General features: G+C 52.1%; 1 protein-coding gene and 1 long non-coding RNA gene across 2 annotated transcripts in view; one reads left to right on the top strand and one right to left on the bottom strand.

The window, feature by feature from the left end:
• The window catches only part of LOC309840770, a 33419-nt gene extending 28758 nt beyond the window's left edge, over positions 1 to 4661 (bottom strand). Inside the window, exon 1 of the long non-coding RNA XR_014298781.1 lies at positions 3800 to 4661. This is a non-coding gene — a long non-coding RNA (uncharacterized lncRNA). The remainder of the gene's footprint in view (positions 1 to 3799) is intronic.
• Positions 1 to 16924, top strand: part of SPON1 (spondin 1) — a 256476-nt gene that overhangs the window by 225100 nt on the left and 14452 nt on the right. The window contains exons 7-8 of the mRNA XM_082683143.1: positions 3048 to 3112; positions 16384 to 16585. Coding sequence (XP_082539269.1) covers positions 3048 to 3112; positions 16384 to 16585 — 267 coding nt within the window. The remainder of the gene's footprint in view (positions 1 to 3047; positions 3113 to 16383; positions 16586 to 16924) is intronic.

The following is a 16924-nucleotide window of genomic DNA, read 5'->3' on the forward strand; positions in this document are numbered from 1 at the left end:
TGCCAGAGAACTCGGATAATTCACAAATTTTTAGTTTAAGTACATTTTCCGTAATGCTCCTGCTTTCTTAGTTGAGTGAATAACGTAGATGATCCCAGACGCGTGACAACAAAGCTGTCGCCCCTGCAGTTGGCATGCCACCTCTAGATGGAAGAATTCACAGCGAGGAGCTGTCCTAAGGCCCACCCACATGCCTGCACCACCCTTGGAGCCTCCATCGCTCTCAAAATTATAGGTAGAATTTCATCGCCGTAAACACACACTAACAGAGCACCCCACCAACTTTTGTTGCATTATATACTGCAAAAGTAGAATCAATATATCCTTAGTTGGGGCTTGAAAACCGAGATTTCAATGCAATGCAAGGGAAACCTGCAGGGCTAGCGGACTCGGTGGCCATCTGACCTCCACCCACATTGGTTTTACTTCTTAATAAAGTATTTCTTCAAGGGCAGAGGGAGGGATGATCATCAGACAATATCTCATGACTTGGATCTCCCAGCTTGGATTCCTCTTTACTACCGCTTGACTTGGTTTACCCTAGTTTGAAGATCTGAAACACCGAAAAGCAGCAAAAAGATTGCTGTGATGCAGTATCTACTGCCATGGGATGTTTCCCATGATATATTAAGGAAAAAATTTTAAATCATGGTGCAGAATAAGATATTCGGTATGATGCATTTTTGTGGGGAGAATTCTGGTGCGTGCACGCGCGCACACACACACACACACACACACACACAGTTGCACACACATAGTAAAAGGTCTGGAACGATACACACCAAACTGCAACATTCTGGAGAAGGAGGCAGAAGGCAGGGAGCTGTTCGGGTGGAATATGGTCCACGTTCACACTGTGTGCTTCTGTGATGCTAAATTTGGCTACAGTAAGCGCGTACACTTCTGCTTATGCAATATTCCGTATCTGTAAAATCGAACGAAAACAAAGTACACCAAAGCTGGAGGTTGAAGACCGTGTCCGAGAACTCGGGAATCAGGATGTTATCGTGGAAGTGGTGGGCAGCCGCTGAAGGGCCGAGGCAGGGAATGGAGACGGTGGGATTTGCAGCCCTGTGGAGGGTGTACTGGGGGGGAGGAAGAAAGTGTGGAGGCTGTGGAAGGGCTCACAGGACTTTGCAGACCGTGAGCTTGGGCTTGGACTTGGAGCCTGAACTCTGGGAGGGGCGGGAGATGGGGAAATGGAGGCACGCTGGAGGAGGAGCAGGCTTCTGGGGTCAGAGGCAGGGCTCAGCGTGGGCCACGGGACGGATAAGATGATACAGGGAACCGGGTCACGGGATACCCCTCGCCTGCCTTGTGTCTCACACGTGACGTCATGCCGGACAGTCTCTCAGCCCTTCCCCAGATATTTATTAGAAATGAGTGAGGGAGGGGTGCCTGGGTGGCTCAGTGGGTTAAGCCTCTGCCTTGGGCTCAGGTCATGATCTCAGGGTCCAGGGATCGAGCCCCTCATCGGGCTCTCTGCTCAGCGGGGAGCCTGCTTCCCCTCTCCCCCTCTGCCTGTCTCTCTGCCTACTTGTGATCACGCGCTCGCTCTCTCTCTCTGTCAAATAAATAAATAAAATCTTTAAAAAAACAAACAAAAGAGATGAGTGAGGGATGTGTTCCCAACCAATGAACCAGTCTCCCACGAGCCGTGTAAACCACTCAGTTGGGACCGAGAAATGCTCTCCTTGCAGCCACGTGATTGTGGGGGTGTCTTTGCATCCAAAGATTCTTCCCCTGACCAAAAGAGGAAACTGTCAGGGAAGCCTGAGCTCACGAAGAGGCCTTTGCCTCTGCCAGCTCGTTCCCAAAACCCTCTGTGGGTGCCCGAGCCACGCTGGATCTGGCTGAGCTCCCATCCTCTTAAAGGCCCACCCCACCATGGGCTGCAGGTGAGGGGCTCCGGGCCCAGAAGGCTTTTCATAATCTTTGCACCTGAGCCTGGGGACACCTCCAACCTCCTTCCAGTTTCCTTAGGGCTGTGGGATTTTCTGGGCATGGTCCCCACCAATGAGAAGTTCACCAGTTCACCCTAAGTATGTTCGAGGCACTTATGCCAGACAGGGCTCTAAGGACAAGGGCAGAGCTCTGAGCCAGCCTAGCAAGCCTCTGCCCCCCGCCCACAGCCTGGAACTCAGGGACCTGTTTGGTCGGCAACAAAGTTCTTGCTTCCTCAGCTGGTGACATTTCAGGTTTTTCTAGACATAATGGACGGTGGTGTCTGAGCACCGCTGGGCCCCCCAGGGGAAGGGAAGATCCAGGCAGGACCAGCTGAATCCCCTCCAGGAAAGGTCCCTAGCCAAAGCCACATCTGGGCCTGTGGAAGTCTTCAGCCTTGAAATGGTTTATGCTATTCCTGTGCCCCGATGTGTAATTGAAAATAAAAACCCAAACTGCAAAGTTTAAGCTAGATTTTTGCCCCTCATTGATGCCTTAATACTTTCCTTCAAAATGCTAATTATCAAATTCTTCCTCAAAAAAAAAATCATTTTAAGCGCCCATGCCATACGCTATCCAGAACAAAATAGAGCAGAATAATATGAGGGGCATGAGCGGGGAGAGGGGGTTGGCCCCAGACTCTGTTCTGACCTCCTTGTCCAAGGGAGTCCGGTCACGCGTGCAGGTCTCAGCAGCAGGAGAGGCCCCAGTAAGGACAGGCCTCCAGAGCCGGTGTTGGCTACACTGCAGCTCCTCGTGTAGCCAGTGCCTGACTGCAGAGCACAGGACCTGCGCTCCAGGCTGGCCACGTAGAAATCTGGCCATCCGGAGCTAAGTCCAGGTCAGAGCTCTGGCTACTGTGGGGGAGGGGTGGACGGAGCTGGAAAACAAAGTGGGGCTCAGGGGGCCCATGTGTGTGCACCACCCCCACCCCCTGGGATGGCCGAGGCTGCAGGGCTTTCCTGGGGGGGAGGGGGGACGGCTTCCCGGGAAGGGGGAGCCTCAGCAGCAGGTAAGGGAGTGGACAGTGTCACCAAGTCAAACCTCTCTTGGCCCAGGTGCCCAGCTCTCCTCACTGAGTATCTCTGGTCCTTTTTTTGCAGAGTGATGAGGTCCTCACTGTCATCAAAGCCAAAGCACAGTGGCCGGCCTGGCAGCCTCTCAACGTGTAAGTAGCAAGCAGACCCCAGCCATGGCCAGCCCTGGCCTAACCTCGCACTCAGAGCTGCCAGCCCCTGGCCGCCGCCTGCTGGCGAGGTCAGCAGCGCTTCTCGGGCACATGAGCGTGTGAGGCTCACTGCCCATGTGTGGGCTCCACACCAGCCCCTGTCCCCTCAGGAACACAGGCTTGGTCTCCGTTTCCCCCCACAGCTCTACCACCACAGAACCAGACACAACGATTAATCATTCTGTGTCTGCTCATGCTCCTGGCTCAGGCCGAACCTGCCTTTGTACACAGGGTACTCACCCGAGGCCAGGGCCCCCTCACAGAAAGCCATATTTACCCCAGGTTCCCTTCTCAGTCCCCATCTCTGTTCTGTCTACTCTGTCACTTGAAGATTTCATCCTCCCTTGCACTTTAGTGACCGAGGGTGTGCTCATGGCCCTCCCCAGGACTACTCCCCAGAGTAGCTTTGTAGGTAACTAGGCAGACATGCACATAGGTAAGTAGACAGATCAACCGTCCACCGGTTTCTTGGACACCTCTCTCTAGAGCGCGTACATGGACCTCAAACTCCTCATATCCAAAATGGATCCCATCACGAAGTGATGGATCCTGCCTTCTTCGTATCACACACATGAGTCTCCCCTGACCCTTCTCCCACTCTGAGTTCCGACCGCCATGTTTTCTCACCTGGACCGCTTCAACTCTTCCCTCTTCCATTACGCTGTCACTGGAGTGATCTTCTAAGAATCCAAATCCGATTGTGTCCTGCTCTCCTCAGAATCCCGCCATGACCTCTCTTAGTCCCCAGCATCCCTTTGGGAGGCCACTGGGGGCCAAATACACCCCAGCCCTTGCCTCCTCTTCCTCAGGGCTCAGGTCTCGTTCCTCCCTACACCACACTCGCTCGGGCTCGCCGAGTCCCATCCAGTTCCTGGAGCGGGCTCTGGTTTCGCCCATCCCCTGAGGATGCCAGGCTGGGAGCAGAGTTCCCGCCAGCCCCGTAAAATGGTTTGCGAAGCCCGGCTCGGCCAGCCAGTCTCTGGAGTAGTCTGTATCCGCTAATGGTGGTATCGACGGAGACAGCGACAACACCGGCAATGCTGAGATTCTGCTCAGCAGCAAACTCGGAATGATAGGAAGGGGTGAGGTAGCAGGGACGGCGGCACCCGCCAGGAGCAGGAATCGTGCCGTGCCAGGCACCTGGTGGCCACCTCTTTAACCATTCGGCCAATCGGCGGTTCGTTCCCCACAATGTGCCAGCCCTATACCAGTCCCGCCCTGTGGCATGCACAGCGGGGGCATGGGGTGGGGGGAGATGGACAAAAAGCAGAGTGCTACCATTCCAGAGCTGCCCTTTGCACACGTTCAGGTGGGACCACATATATGGACTAGATAGACTATGACCTCATCATGGTAGCCAAGAGGTTAAATATTAAGATGAAGCTCTCAGTGGCTCCAGGAGAGGTCACGAAGGCCTTGTTCAGGAGGCGTCACAGGGCAGAGTCTGGAAGGATGCTTCTCGCCCTGGAGAGGCCCAGATCTGGGCAGCTCTGAGGCCCACACTTGGACAGCTGACCCAGGGCTAGCTGCGTGGAGGCCTGGTCTAGCTTACTGCGATCTCCTCGGAGGAAACTGGGCCCAGAATGGCTGAAAACCTGCCAAGCCCTGGAAGTGCCTTTCCCTGAAAGGAGAAGCCACAGAGGCAGGCCCTGCCGCCCCAGCTCTCCCATGGTAGGTGGACATCTGTCTGTCCCTGGCCTGTCCCATCAAAAGCACGGCTGTGAATTCACAGAGGCCCTGAGCCTCCTCACGTAACTATCATCAATCAGAAAGAAAAGTCCAACCATGAATCCTGTTTGCTCAGGCTCTCCTCAGCTGCCCCCAGCCCCCATAAGCTGTATGTGCGGGAGTCCTCCCCTCTAGCCCTCAAAGCAGGCAGGGGCTCGAAGCCAGGAAGGAGTTGGGGCCATCTGGGCCAGAGTTTGTGGATGGCAATGTTGACGCCACTAAGGGACCCTGAGTCCAGTTTTCCCTTAAGGAGCCTGGGTTTATGAAGGCATCAGTGACAAAACAAGGTGCTTCCAGAAGGAGAGAGGAAAGAGGGAAGAGAGAAAAAGAAGAAAGCTGAGAACTGATCTTTTTGTCTTGAGCACCTACTATGTGCCAGGAACCCTGCTGGGCACTTATGTTCCTTGTCCCACTTCATCCTCATACGTACCCGACGAGGTAGGGATTTTGAGCCTCACTTCACAGACAAGACCGAGGCTCCGTGGCAGGTGCAGCCTCAGTGTGCGTCCCCACCAGCAGAGGAGCTAGCATTCTAGCCAGCAGCTGCCTCCGCCACCTGTGACCTTCACCTCTAACACAGTCCCTCCAATTAAGTGACAGCTCACTCAGTGTCCATTTTTCAACCAATCGAGACGTACAATATATGTGTCAGTCACACTTCGGGCCAGAATGAGATGAACATGGTGACCACAACCACACACTCTGACTCCTGCCCCAAAACAAAACAGACTCTTGACTTTCACTTACCTCGTGTCCTTCGTCGGGGCTGACCAAAACATCTTACGGCCTCAACAAACATTTGTGGTGGGCCTCTAAAGGGAAGTACTTCAAAAGTGCTAAGGAATACAGCAGAGTTTCTCCCGCACTCGCAGTCTGGTGAGGGAGAGACATTAACCAGATGATGACAAACGTGATGTGTGTGCAATGTAAGGATACAGAGTGCCATGAGGGTGTGTGAAGGGGACCCTGACCCAGCCTGAAGGTCAGAGAAAACTTCCTTAAGGCACGGCAATTGAGCTAAGAGTTAAGAAATCACTAGGAGTTGACTAGGTAAAGAAGCAAAGCTAGAGAACATTCTAGAAAGTCTGGAGAGATCATCATGTGTCAAGACCCTGAGGAGGGATCGGCATACTTGAGGTACTAAATTGCTGTGGTGTAACTAGGTCCAGAGATCACAGGTGAACTTGGTGGGGTGCCAAGCCATCTGCAACATTAGGGATGTTTATTTTTACATGAAGAGTAATGGGAAATCATTGAAGGGTTTTAAGCAGGATGGCAACATGATCAGATGTGCATAGAAAAAAAAATCAGAACAATAACAACACTCTGGCTCCAATATGAAAAGGTTAAGAACAGAGGAAGTGAGACCAGTGAGGAGAATTTGCTAATTCAGGGACCTTGACAAGGATGGTGGGGGGGGGGGGGAGTTGGGAGGGGTACAGAGATCTCAGAGATGTGTAGGAGCGGAGCCCCACCAGCTGCAGTGATAGGTTGCCTAAGGAGGGTGAAAGAGGCAGAGAGATCTAGGTCAGTAAGTTGGCAGGGCCTGTTACAAGGTTTAGAAGAGTACACGAAGTTCAGTGGGAAGGACCCTGAGCTCAGTTCTGGGTGTGCTCTGTGAGAGATGCCTCCACGTGATCCCATTGGAGGTGCCGACGGTTAACTACAAAGCTCTGAAGCTCGGGGAGAACTCTGCACTGACATATAAAAATCGGGAGCCATCAAGGAGTAGAAGACAATCAACGCCAAGGTCACGGATGAAAGAGAGCCTGAGAAGAAGCCAAAGGTTTAAGGCTAAATCCCAAGGAGCAACAGCGTTTAACGCTGAGAAGGATCTGCCTGCGAAGGAAGGAAACAGAAAATCAGTAGCAAACTGATGGGGAAAGGAAGCTGAGTATCCGGGGAGCCAAGGGAAGAAAGCTGTGCCCAGTGCAGCAGAGAGGTCAAGTAGGACGGGGGCTGCAAAATGCTGGTGCGGTGGATCCATGTGAAGAAAAGCAGTGATCTTATTGAGAATCCTTCCGGCTGAGCGACGGCCGGAGGCCCCGAGCAGGGTGGACTGTGAACCGAAAGGGAGTTTACGGAGTCCGTGTGTACAGACGAGGCTTCCCTGCAGTTGGCTGGGAATGGAGAGACACCAAGCAAGCGGCAGCTCTCAGGAGACGAAAGAGTCAATGCAGTTGATTTGTTTCTGCCTTCTTTTTCAAGATGAGAGAGACTTTCTGAAAAGTTGGGGGGAAAAAAAGACACAAAATACTGGGGGACACTTTCCCACCCTTCCCCATCCCCCCAGACTTCCTGAGACCCCCGTGGAACAGAATTAATCAGTGGCAAACATCAGACCTCCCAAACACCCAAACTCCCTCTGCCTAGTGCTACCAGCTTGTTAAGAGAAAGGAATTTTCCTTTGCTTTACCCATACCCTAGTCTCCCCTTCCCTCTTCCAAATCGCATTAGGAAGTCAAATTAGGAAGCCTCCGCAGCAGCCAAGTTTTGTTTTGCAGTACCAGCTCTGCCCCACGCCCCCTCACTGAGCCCACAGGATCGAGGTTAATGGGATTCTAGCCTCCCTTGGGCCAGTGGAAAGCCGGGGTGACCTACTTTGTGAGGTCCTGCCCTGGGAAACTGACTTGCTTTTCAATGATCTTCATCTTTTTCCCCAGGACCACTTCTCAAAGAACAGCCATGAACGAACAAATTAGCTGCTGACTTGTTTAGCTCAATAAATCAAGCTGTGCCTTGTCAGCCCCGAGCGCAGGTAGAGACAGAAAAGACAGATGCTGAGCAAAACCCACATCCTTCACTAGCTCCTCTGGCGCCTGAGCAGAAAATGACCAGGTTTCCCGCAAATCGATTCTGAATTTCCACCACCCAGTTCCTCCAGCTTCATCTGGATCCTAGGAATTACTGGAACTTTTTTAAAAATAATTTTTTATTCTCATAATGAATCTTGTAAGGGACTGCAGGGCCCTTTGTGATTCCCAGCCACTCTGTCTGTTTAATTAATGTTTGATAAGACAACCGTCCATGGGTTCCCGACAGCTGAGGGGAGGGTGGACCAGAGACAGGTCAGCCTCCCCAGAAATCCTGCCTCTGGAGGGTCGGTGTCCCGCAAATCACCCAAAACCGGGGCTCTCCTTGCAAGGACAGAGGCATCTCTCTCTCTCTCTCTCTGTCAGATGGGGGCTGAAAGTTGCAGGGTCCTGCCTCCTCCGGGAGCCCTTGCCCAGGTCTGTGGATGCAGAGACCTTGCCCAGGTCTCAGGATTGCAGAGAAGGCAGGCGGAGGACTGGAGGAGCCGGCGGCAGGTAGAACGGGCCAGAAGGACCGGAGTCCTACGTGCCTCCAGGTTACCAGCAGCTTTCGGAGGCAGGAAACCTCACTCAAACCTGCCTCCACCCACAAACGGGAATGGGGTGGGAGGGGGCGGTGTGCGCTTCAGCCTCACGCGTGGCTCTGGCGTCCTCTAGTGGTTCCGTGGAGTTTCTGCAACTTCAAAAGCTCTTTCTTGGGGATTCTTTGAAATACGGAGGACACAGAACTCAGCCTATGAGTTACCCGAATTACCAGCGACTTGAGTTTCACTAGTGACTCGACTCACCCCAGTTCGGTTCTGAAATTTCAGAAGAGACAATAATTCCTTAAAGGAGCATAACAGTCCCTTGCTGCTTCTTTTCTCTTACGGTGTTTTTGAAAAGTTTTGTTTGGAAAAGCTGAATGAGTAGAAAAATCAACATTTGCCAAGTCTGTGCTGTGCGGGTCACGATGAGAAGCAGTTTGCTCATGCAGAGCCCTCGGGTGGGTGTGCTGAGGCTCCCATTTTGCAGCCCTAATAACTGCAAAGCATGCTGGGGCAAAAAGCCCGTGGCCCACAGATAGCAAGGGGCTGAATCCCGATTCAGATCCAGGGCCTCTTCCAATACCCTCTGTTCTTCCCTGCACCCCACGCTGCCTGTCTGAATGGAAGAAGGCGAGACACTTCCTCATGTCTTTGTTTGCTCTTCCTTTCCCGTTTTTGTGGTGCGGACTGTCTGTTGGGAGCTTTCCCTTATCTGCTGAGAGGGTGGCATTTTTCTTGCAGATGTGGATTCCCTCTTTGTCTACTACAGATAGTCACATTTGTCAGTCACACCGCGTGGAGACGTTTTGGCCAACGTGCCATTTTTCTTTCTAATTCAGCACTGTTGTTTCATTACACAGATGTCTTTAGTTGGTGTATACACTTCAATTTGTTACTTTTGTGATTGCTTTATTGTTTCAAAGCTGAAAAAATTAACATTTCTCCAACGGATCGGTTAACTTGACTTTTTTCTTATAATTTGATTGCTTTCTACTTAGCGCTGGATTCTTCCTTCCTTTCTTTCTTTCTTTCTTTCTTTCTTTCTGTGTATGAGACTAGATGGGAATCCGTATTTTTTAACTGCAGTTAAGTAAGCCCAACCCCTCTCTTGCACTGCCTTTCCTTTAACCTCTAACGTGAGAAGTCTGTTTTGTGTAACACCTTATCTAAAGTTTCTGGGATCTCCGATCTCTGCCACTCATTTCTATTTCTTTCTTGTCCTGAATATGACATCAATTATCATGATTTATAATATACTGTTATATGGTATGCCCAGATAAACTATCTTTGCTAGAAAATCGATAAAAATTTAAATCCCAGGGGTGCCTGCGTGGCTCAGTCTGCTAAGCGTCTGCCTTGGACTCAGGTCATGATCCCGGGGTCCTGGGATGGAGCCTCACGTCTGGCTCTCTGTGCAGTGGGAAATCTGTTCTCCCTCACCCTCGCCCTGCTTGTGCTCTTTCTCTCACACTCACTCTCTCTCAAATAATTAAAATCTTTTTTTTAATTTAAGTCATAATAGGAAAGTCATAATAGGAAAATAAAACTAAATTAACAAAATGTCATATAGGGGAAAACATCACATATAAGCAAGCAGGAATGTGAATTTTTATTATAGTTTGGACAAATTAAAGAACTCCAGTCATACCTCACATTTCCCAAAGAAAACTCACATATATTTTTATCCATTTCATCATTTTAAATAGCATTTTTATTGTAGAAGTAATGAATACTTTGAGGTGATTTTTAAATTAAATCTGAAGGTCAAAGGAAGTACAAGAGTTCCATATTCATTTCATAAATTAAGTAATTTACTGAAAACAAATATTTGAGGAGATCCCACTGCATGCCAAGTTCTGAGCCAGCTCTGGGATATGGCTATAATACGCAAGACAAAAAGGATCTCTACTCTATTGGAACCTAATGGGCAAGATGGAAATTAAACAAGAAACTCCAAGCAAAGAGTGAGCTCGGCACGCTCTGGGAAAGTGCACCAGGGCTCCTAAAGGATTTGAGGAGAGGTCAGGAAATGCTTCCTCCAGGATGTATTATATGAGCTGGGGGTCAGGGGACAAATTTCCCAGTCAAGGGGAAGAAAAAGGAGCAGAGCACACCTGAAGATGCAAGAAAATTGCTAAAACTGCTCTCATGTCCTTACAGATTCAGATTTGCCCTGTTACCCAACCTCAGGTCAGGCATTTTGTGCAGAGGTTGGTTGCCCCAAATTTCCTCTTTTTTAAAACTCACCAAGGTCTGGAGACCTCAGAGTTGGCCCAAAAGCACCTGCAGAGAACAGTTTGCATGGTCCCTTGTGAACCCAGGAGGTTCTCAGATGGTCACTTCTACCAGCTGAGCCGAGTATCAGGACGGCGTGTGGGATCTGGCTTGGTTCTGTTTCCCCACCAATGGATGTCTTTGCCCCTTAGGTTGTCGTGGTGAATAGGGTCACTCACGGTTTACAGGATACAAGGGACTAACCTGACTCAAAGCCATCTGCCCAGGGAGAGGGGAAGGGAATGGGTGGAGGGGTTGGTCTCTATGGCAGTGGAAGAGGAAGTCCACCGGCCACAGCCATGGTACTGCTGGACCCCCAGGGGGCCAAGCCAAGAAGGGCTGGGGTCTTCAACATCCCGTGGAGATGTCCACGCTCTTTGCTTCGCATGGACAAGAAGGTGGGCCCTGACCCACGTCCTGTTAGCTGCTGGGTGAGCAGCCCCACAGCGACCCAACCACCCTTCTCGTAGAAGGTCCTTAGGTCCTTAAAAAAGCTGTGAAAACCACTCATGAGGAGCCAGTGAACGCACACCTGGGAAGAGAAGATGAAAGCCCCTAATTTGTGCCTGTCTACACAGCAGAAGATATAGGTGTGGGACATTCGCTCCAGGAAAAAGCATCCCCTTGGAGCTTCACAGCATCCCTGCAGGTGGGGCCAGACCTGAAGGCAGTGAGTGACCTCCTGCCAAGACCTAGAGCCGGTGGTGGTGGTCCTGGAACTCGGGTCCTCCCACACTGCCCTGTCCAGCCGGCCCTCGGGGCACCGGGGGACTGGGGGACCAGGGGTTCCTGGCCTCGGGGAGCTCCCCATCTGCACGGGGATGACTACATGGTGACAGTGCAATGGCAGTCATTGGGGTACAGCTGCAGAGACTTTCAGAGTGTGTGGAAACACAGACCCCGGGCACAGCTCGCCCCGGCCAGGGGCATCAGAGGGGCTCCAGGATGAGGTGGCTCACGATCCACGGCTTGCAAAATGAGCAGAGCGACGGTTCTCAAGCCTGAGATGCATCCGGAGCAGCTGGAGGGGTTGTTGATCTGGAAGGCTGGGTCCCACCCCCAGCGTCTCTGATGCGGTAAACCTGGGGCAGGACTCGGTAATTTGCCCGGGGACCACTCCGTGTGCACCCCTGAAGACAGGCGTCCCCAGCAGGGCCAGTGCCTGTGGGACCACACTGCGGCTAGCCTGGCCAGGCCACAGGGCAGGGGGGGAGGCAGGAGACTGGAGGCAAAGGTGACACTGAGCCTTGCTGAGCTGCGGACCCCAAAGCCGGGGCTCAGGCTCTTCCAGCGCTCATGTGCCAGAACCCAGCCTGGCAGCGGGCTACGAGGTAAATTAGTTTCAGGAAGGCCTCCCTCTCCTTCCCTCTTTTTCCTGAACCCTGTATGACCCTATACTGCTCCCCTCAATAGAGTTCTTATAGCTCAAGGGCCAGGCACTGGGCTAAGTCCTGCATGCAAGTTCTCTCATGACACACACTAAGCCTTTGGCATAGCCCTGGGGAGGTCCCCATTTCACAGACTGGGACACTGAGGCACAGAATGCTTCAGTCATTTGCCCAAGGATACGCAGCTATAAGATGTAGCGTGCCAGGACGCACACCCAAGGCTTCCGTCCCTCTCTGCTCGTTGTTTGACCCCCTCCGGCCTGCCAGAGCCCAAGGGGTGCAGTTCTGCGAGGCCTGAGCAGGTGTGGGGTCATTGCTTCGGGGGACAGGTGAGGGCAGCCAGAAGCAGCTGGTCTCCAGAGAGGCACACAGGGACTCCCGCGCCACCGAGGTGCACCGGCTGCCGGCTGGGCGGAACAGACGAGCTGGGCCCCAGCCAAGGATTCCCCACGATCAGCAGCCTGGGGGTGGGGAGTCAGGCGGGGCTGCCTCTACACCTCAGCCCCGACCAGCTGGTCTCTAGGTCCATTAACCTTTATACGCTTGCTTTCTTCTCTACAAAACGGGATCATAATTCTAACCCCACGGGATTGTCATGGGTGGTGGGGGAGGGGCACAGAATAACTCTGGGCCCAGCACCAAGTGTGTGCTGAGTGAGTAAACACTTTCTTCCCCAGCCCCCTGGGGGGGGCCGCCACTTCCGATCTCACCCAGCCCCCCCGGCCACAAGTAAGAGCTCTTCTTAGCAGCTTGAGATAGAGGTTGAAGACAATCCCCTCTTGTGGCTTGGGGGGTGTCAGGCAAAGGCCTGTGCCGCTCTCGCTGGGTCCCTGCTCACCACCTGGAGGATGGGGCCCGGGAAGCATGGGAGTCCCTGGGGGAGCTCTGGGGCCAGGGCAGGGCCTTGCTGGAGGCAGCCCCGGGAGGACAGTGAAGGCAGCAGGCCTTGGAGACGCCCCCTCGGAGGGCACAACGGAGTGAAAAGGGGTCAGGAAGAAGGAATTTGAAACAGATAATGAAAAGCTACTATCTTGAGCTAATACTGTCTTGGGTCACAGTCTCCATCCGCCATTTAACTTTGTGATGTTGGGCCCCTTACAGAAACAACCCCCTGAGCCTGGGTTTCCTCATCCATCAGTTGGTGTCAATCACTCTTCTCTCGGGTCTGTTCTGAGGATCCAGTGAGAATGTCTGAGAAGGGGCTTGGGGCACTGATCAGCCGTTGTTATTTGTAAAGTTCGCCTCACATGCAACAGAGCTGGGCTCACTGTGCCACTGGCCGAGGGTTAATGGGACCAGGAAGCTTCAGCTGCAGCTCTTTTTACCCAGACCTTTTTCTGTTGCTTTTAAATTTCCCGGACTCTGCTCCTTGGAGGAAGTGGATCTGAGGTCTGGCCTCCAGTCTCCTCGTTTGGCTGCCTGTCGCATAAATCCTTACCTGTGTCTGGACCCGTGGTCCTTGCTGAGCACTGGGCAGATGACCTTGGGTTTGCATACAGATGTGGCGAGCCGGCAGGAGATTTGTGTTCCTGATTCGTTGACGCCCACACTGGTGATGGGAGCCTGCTGACGGTCAGGGCGGTTGCCTCGGCTCTTTGTCCTGGGGCCTGTCCTCAGGGCCCCACTGACCTTCGGCAGCTTGGGGTCTGGTTTGGACAAATGGCTTTGGCGGGTATGTCCTGTGCGGTGGGACAGAAGCTTACTTCTTCCTCCTTGTTGGTTTGGCTTTCTTGACTTTCTTCCTCTCACTCAGCTGCCTCCCATTAGAGGATGTTGCTTCTCTTCGCTTCCTTTTCTTAAGACAAGGGTGACGAATGAACGCATGGGTTTGGCCAGTGACGCTCTGACTTTTAGGGAGGTGCTAGAAAGTAGGAAGCCATCTGGTTTAATCGGTGAAGCCTAGAATTTTGTGGAGGAAAAGACTTGGAGGCCATACTCAAGGCCTCATTTTGTTTGTTTGTTGGGGCAGCTTTTGGGATCTTTGAATAACACCGGCCACGTTCTAAGTGAAAAATGGGGAAGTGACTGTTTGAGCGCCATATGCAACTTGTTGGGCTCTATTCTCCAAAATGGGGCAATCTTTCTTTCTTTTTTTCTTTTTTTTTTTTTTAACACTGCTTGGCCACAATATTCGTTAGAGTCTCAAGAAAAATGACCAACCAATGGACGCATACATTGTACCGCCTTGCAGTTAGATTTGTGTCATAAAAAAGATTTGGGAATTGGGCCTTTAAGATCCTGTTTGCATTTTGTTTATGTATTTGTGTGTGTTCATATGTGTCCTAAGTGGAGCTAGTTTCTGAAAGTCTGCATGGTGTTGCTAAGATGAATCTATACGAGAGTTCTATTTAGCCAGTTAAAAAGTAAGGGCTTACTAGAATTGGACATTCTAAAACTCAAAGACAGAAACTAACCCAAGCATTTTTTTCACATGATCTTGGAAAATATTCAGTATTAAACCTAACTTACGGTTGCTAGTTTAATTAAAATGGACTTGTGTTTAGAATTAAAAGCATTAAATACAAAACTTTTATTCTGCCTGTGTTTATTGAAAGTCATAAGTTCATCTTCTCTCCATTGCAAAATTTGTCCAAAACGGGGAGGAAACCAACACCTTAAGACTTTGTCAAACGTCTTGTAAAGTTTAAGGCTGTGAACCTGGAGAAGTCTGGCAGGTAGTTTACCATGAGGCCAAAAACAACAGGTAGTTTTCAAGACTTGCCAGTATTTACAGAGACCTTTACCATTTGGGCTGAAGCTTTTTCTCGCCCTTCCCAGAAGGCCTCAGAAGTTGTCAAAACCCTTCCAAGGTTTGGTTTGCTTCTAACAATTCAGACGACTGTGAGATGACCACCCAGCAACATCCGTGCTCAAAGCCACACAGGTGTGCCCCACGCCTTGGGCAGTCGATGGCAACACATACTTCCTAGAGCCCCCAACAGGCTGGAAAAACAGAAAAGGACTGTGGTAGGGATATGCTGGGAAACTCACTTGGGAAAAAGTGTGTTGGCTTCTCTGTTCTTGGTAGGAGTGTCTCCCGCCCCCGAGTGGGCGTGATTTAAGCCTCTATGTTACACAGTTACACTCTCTTGACTTAGGAGTTGTGGGCGGGGCTCCCATTAGGCAGCTGGATAAGAGCAGGCACACTGAGTGGGCAGGTTCACTGCCAGCAGGCGGATGTGCCCGCAGAGATGCGCCCTTACGCCGCAGGAATTCCAGAGACGTGGGGTCCCCTAGGACCGGCAGAGCGAGCATGTGGAGGGCCAGCTCCAGCCCCCTTGCACAGGACCTTGTGGAATGCTCCTGACGATCCACTCGGCAGTGAGCCTGGAGGGAAGGAAGCCATGCGTTCCTCACGCTCGAGTTAGGGGAACCCACGGGTTCCTTGCAGCCTGCCCACAAGGAAGACCCGGAATGGAGCACCGTGTGGCACAGTCACCCCCAGGAAGACCTGATTGTCTGGGTCAGGAGAGTCGGTCTGAGGAAACAGGGGTGTACAAGCAGCCTGGTTTCAACCAATCTCCCCAGAGGCTCTCGGGAGAACAGAGTCTGAGCGCATGTAACACACATGTAACACACATGTACACACATCTCGGTCCTGCAGAATGCCAGGTTTCTACCTGGAACTGAAGAATCTTTCTAAAGGTGGGCAGAAAGTTTCCATCCCTCTAACTCTGGTCCTCACCCCATCACAGCAGCAAGTAACTGGAGAATTAACCGGAAAGTCGTCCCCATTCCCTCAAGACTGAGGAATGATCAAAGGACAGTGGGGACTGGAGCCCTTAACCAAAGGGGTAAGATGATGATCACAGCTGCAGATTAGGAAACTCAGTTGCAACTTTTGAACCCAGATTAGGAAACTCAGTTGCAACTTTTGAACCCAGAAATTTCTCATTTGCCTTCAGAGTTCCCTGAATTTCCTCCTCAGGGAGGTGGATGAGGCTTGCCCTCCCAACTCCCCGTCTGGAGGCCTCTTGAACCTTCCCCCAACTGCCTACCTCGTGTCTGTGTGATTGTCTTTGCTGGGCATCAGGCGGATGAGCTCAAGTTCAGTTACAATAACACAAGATTGTTGCTCTCCCATTTATTCAGACACTTGGACTGAGCACCTGCTCTGCGCCAGGCACCGCTGTAGGCACTGGAAACCAAGCCCTGAGTAAGTCCGACAAGAGCCGTGCTTTCCCAGGGCTCCCATCTAGTGAGAATGAACAGCAAACAGCTGAACAAGCAGCATCTACAGAACAGCAAGTGCTCCGAGCGTACTGGAACCGGGTGGGGTGGGAGCAAGTGATTGTCTCCACCTGTGCCAGCGGAGGGTCTCAGGACAGTACAGGGTGTCAACCAGTCGTGGTTAAAGCCAGAGATTGGAAGACTGAGAATCCACCTTCTTTCCATCTTCTCCTCCCTTAGCTGTGGCCTGGCCGGACATCCTTCAGGGTGTGCGCCCCCAGAGCCCCTGATGTAATGTGTTTGGTTTCCAGGAGAGCTGCACCCTCGGCCGAGTTCTCTGTGGACAGGACACGCCACTTGATGTCCTTCCTGACCATGATGGGCCCCAGCCCCGACTGGAATGTGGGCCTGTCTGCGGAGGATCTATGCACTAAGGAGTGCGGCTGGGTCCAGAAGGTGGTGCAGGACCTGATCCCCTGGGACGCGGGCACTGACAGCGGGGTGACCTATGAGGTGGGTGAGCTCTGCGGTGGTGACGGGCGAGCCTTCCCGGCTGCTTCCTCTTCGTCCGGCCCTGTGCTGTGGGAGCCTTGACATAAAGGATGTAGACGAACACCCAGGGCGGTCAGGCGGGCCGGCATTGGCTCACCCTCACGTATCCCATCCAGTGTGACCCACACGGCTGGCCATGAGGCCACGGGAGGGGTCAGAGAGCAGTCCCTAGGTATGCACAGGGCAAGAGAAGGGATGAGAATGGAGAACCGAAGTTGATGTCCATACATTAGACTAGGCCAGATTCTGGAGGTCTCCAGATAGCCAGCCAGGTGAAGGAGTTTGGATTCTGTCCTGAAT

The sequence above is a fragment of the Mustela nivalis genome (genome assembly GCF_964662115.1).
Source record: "Mustela nivalis genome assembly, chromosome: 9".
Classification (NCBI taxonomy): Eukaryota; Metazoa; Chordata; class Mammalia; order Carnivora; family Mustelidae; genus Mustela; species Mustela nivalis.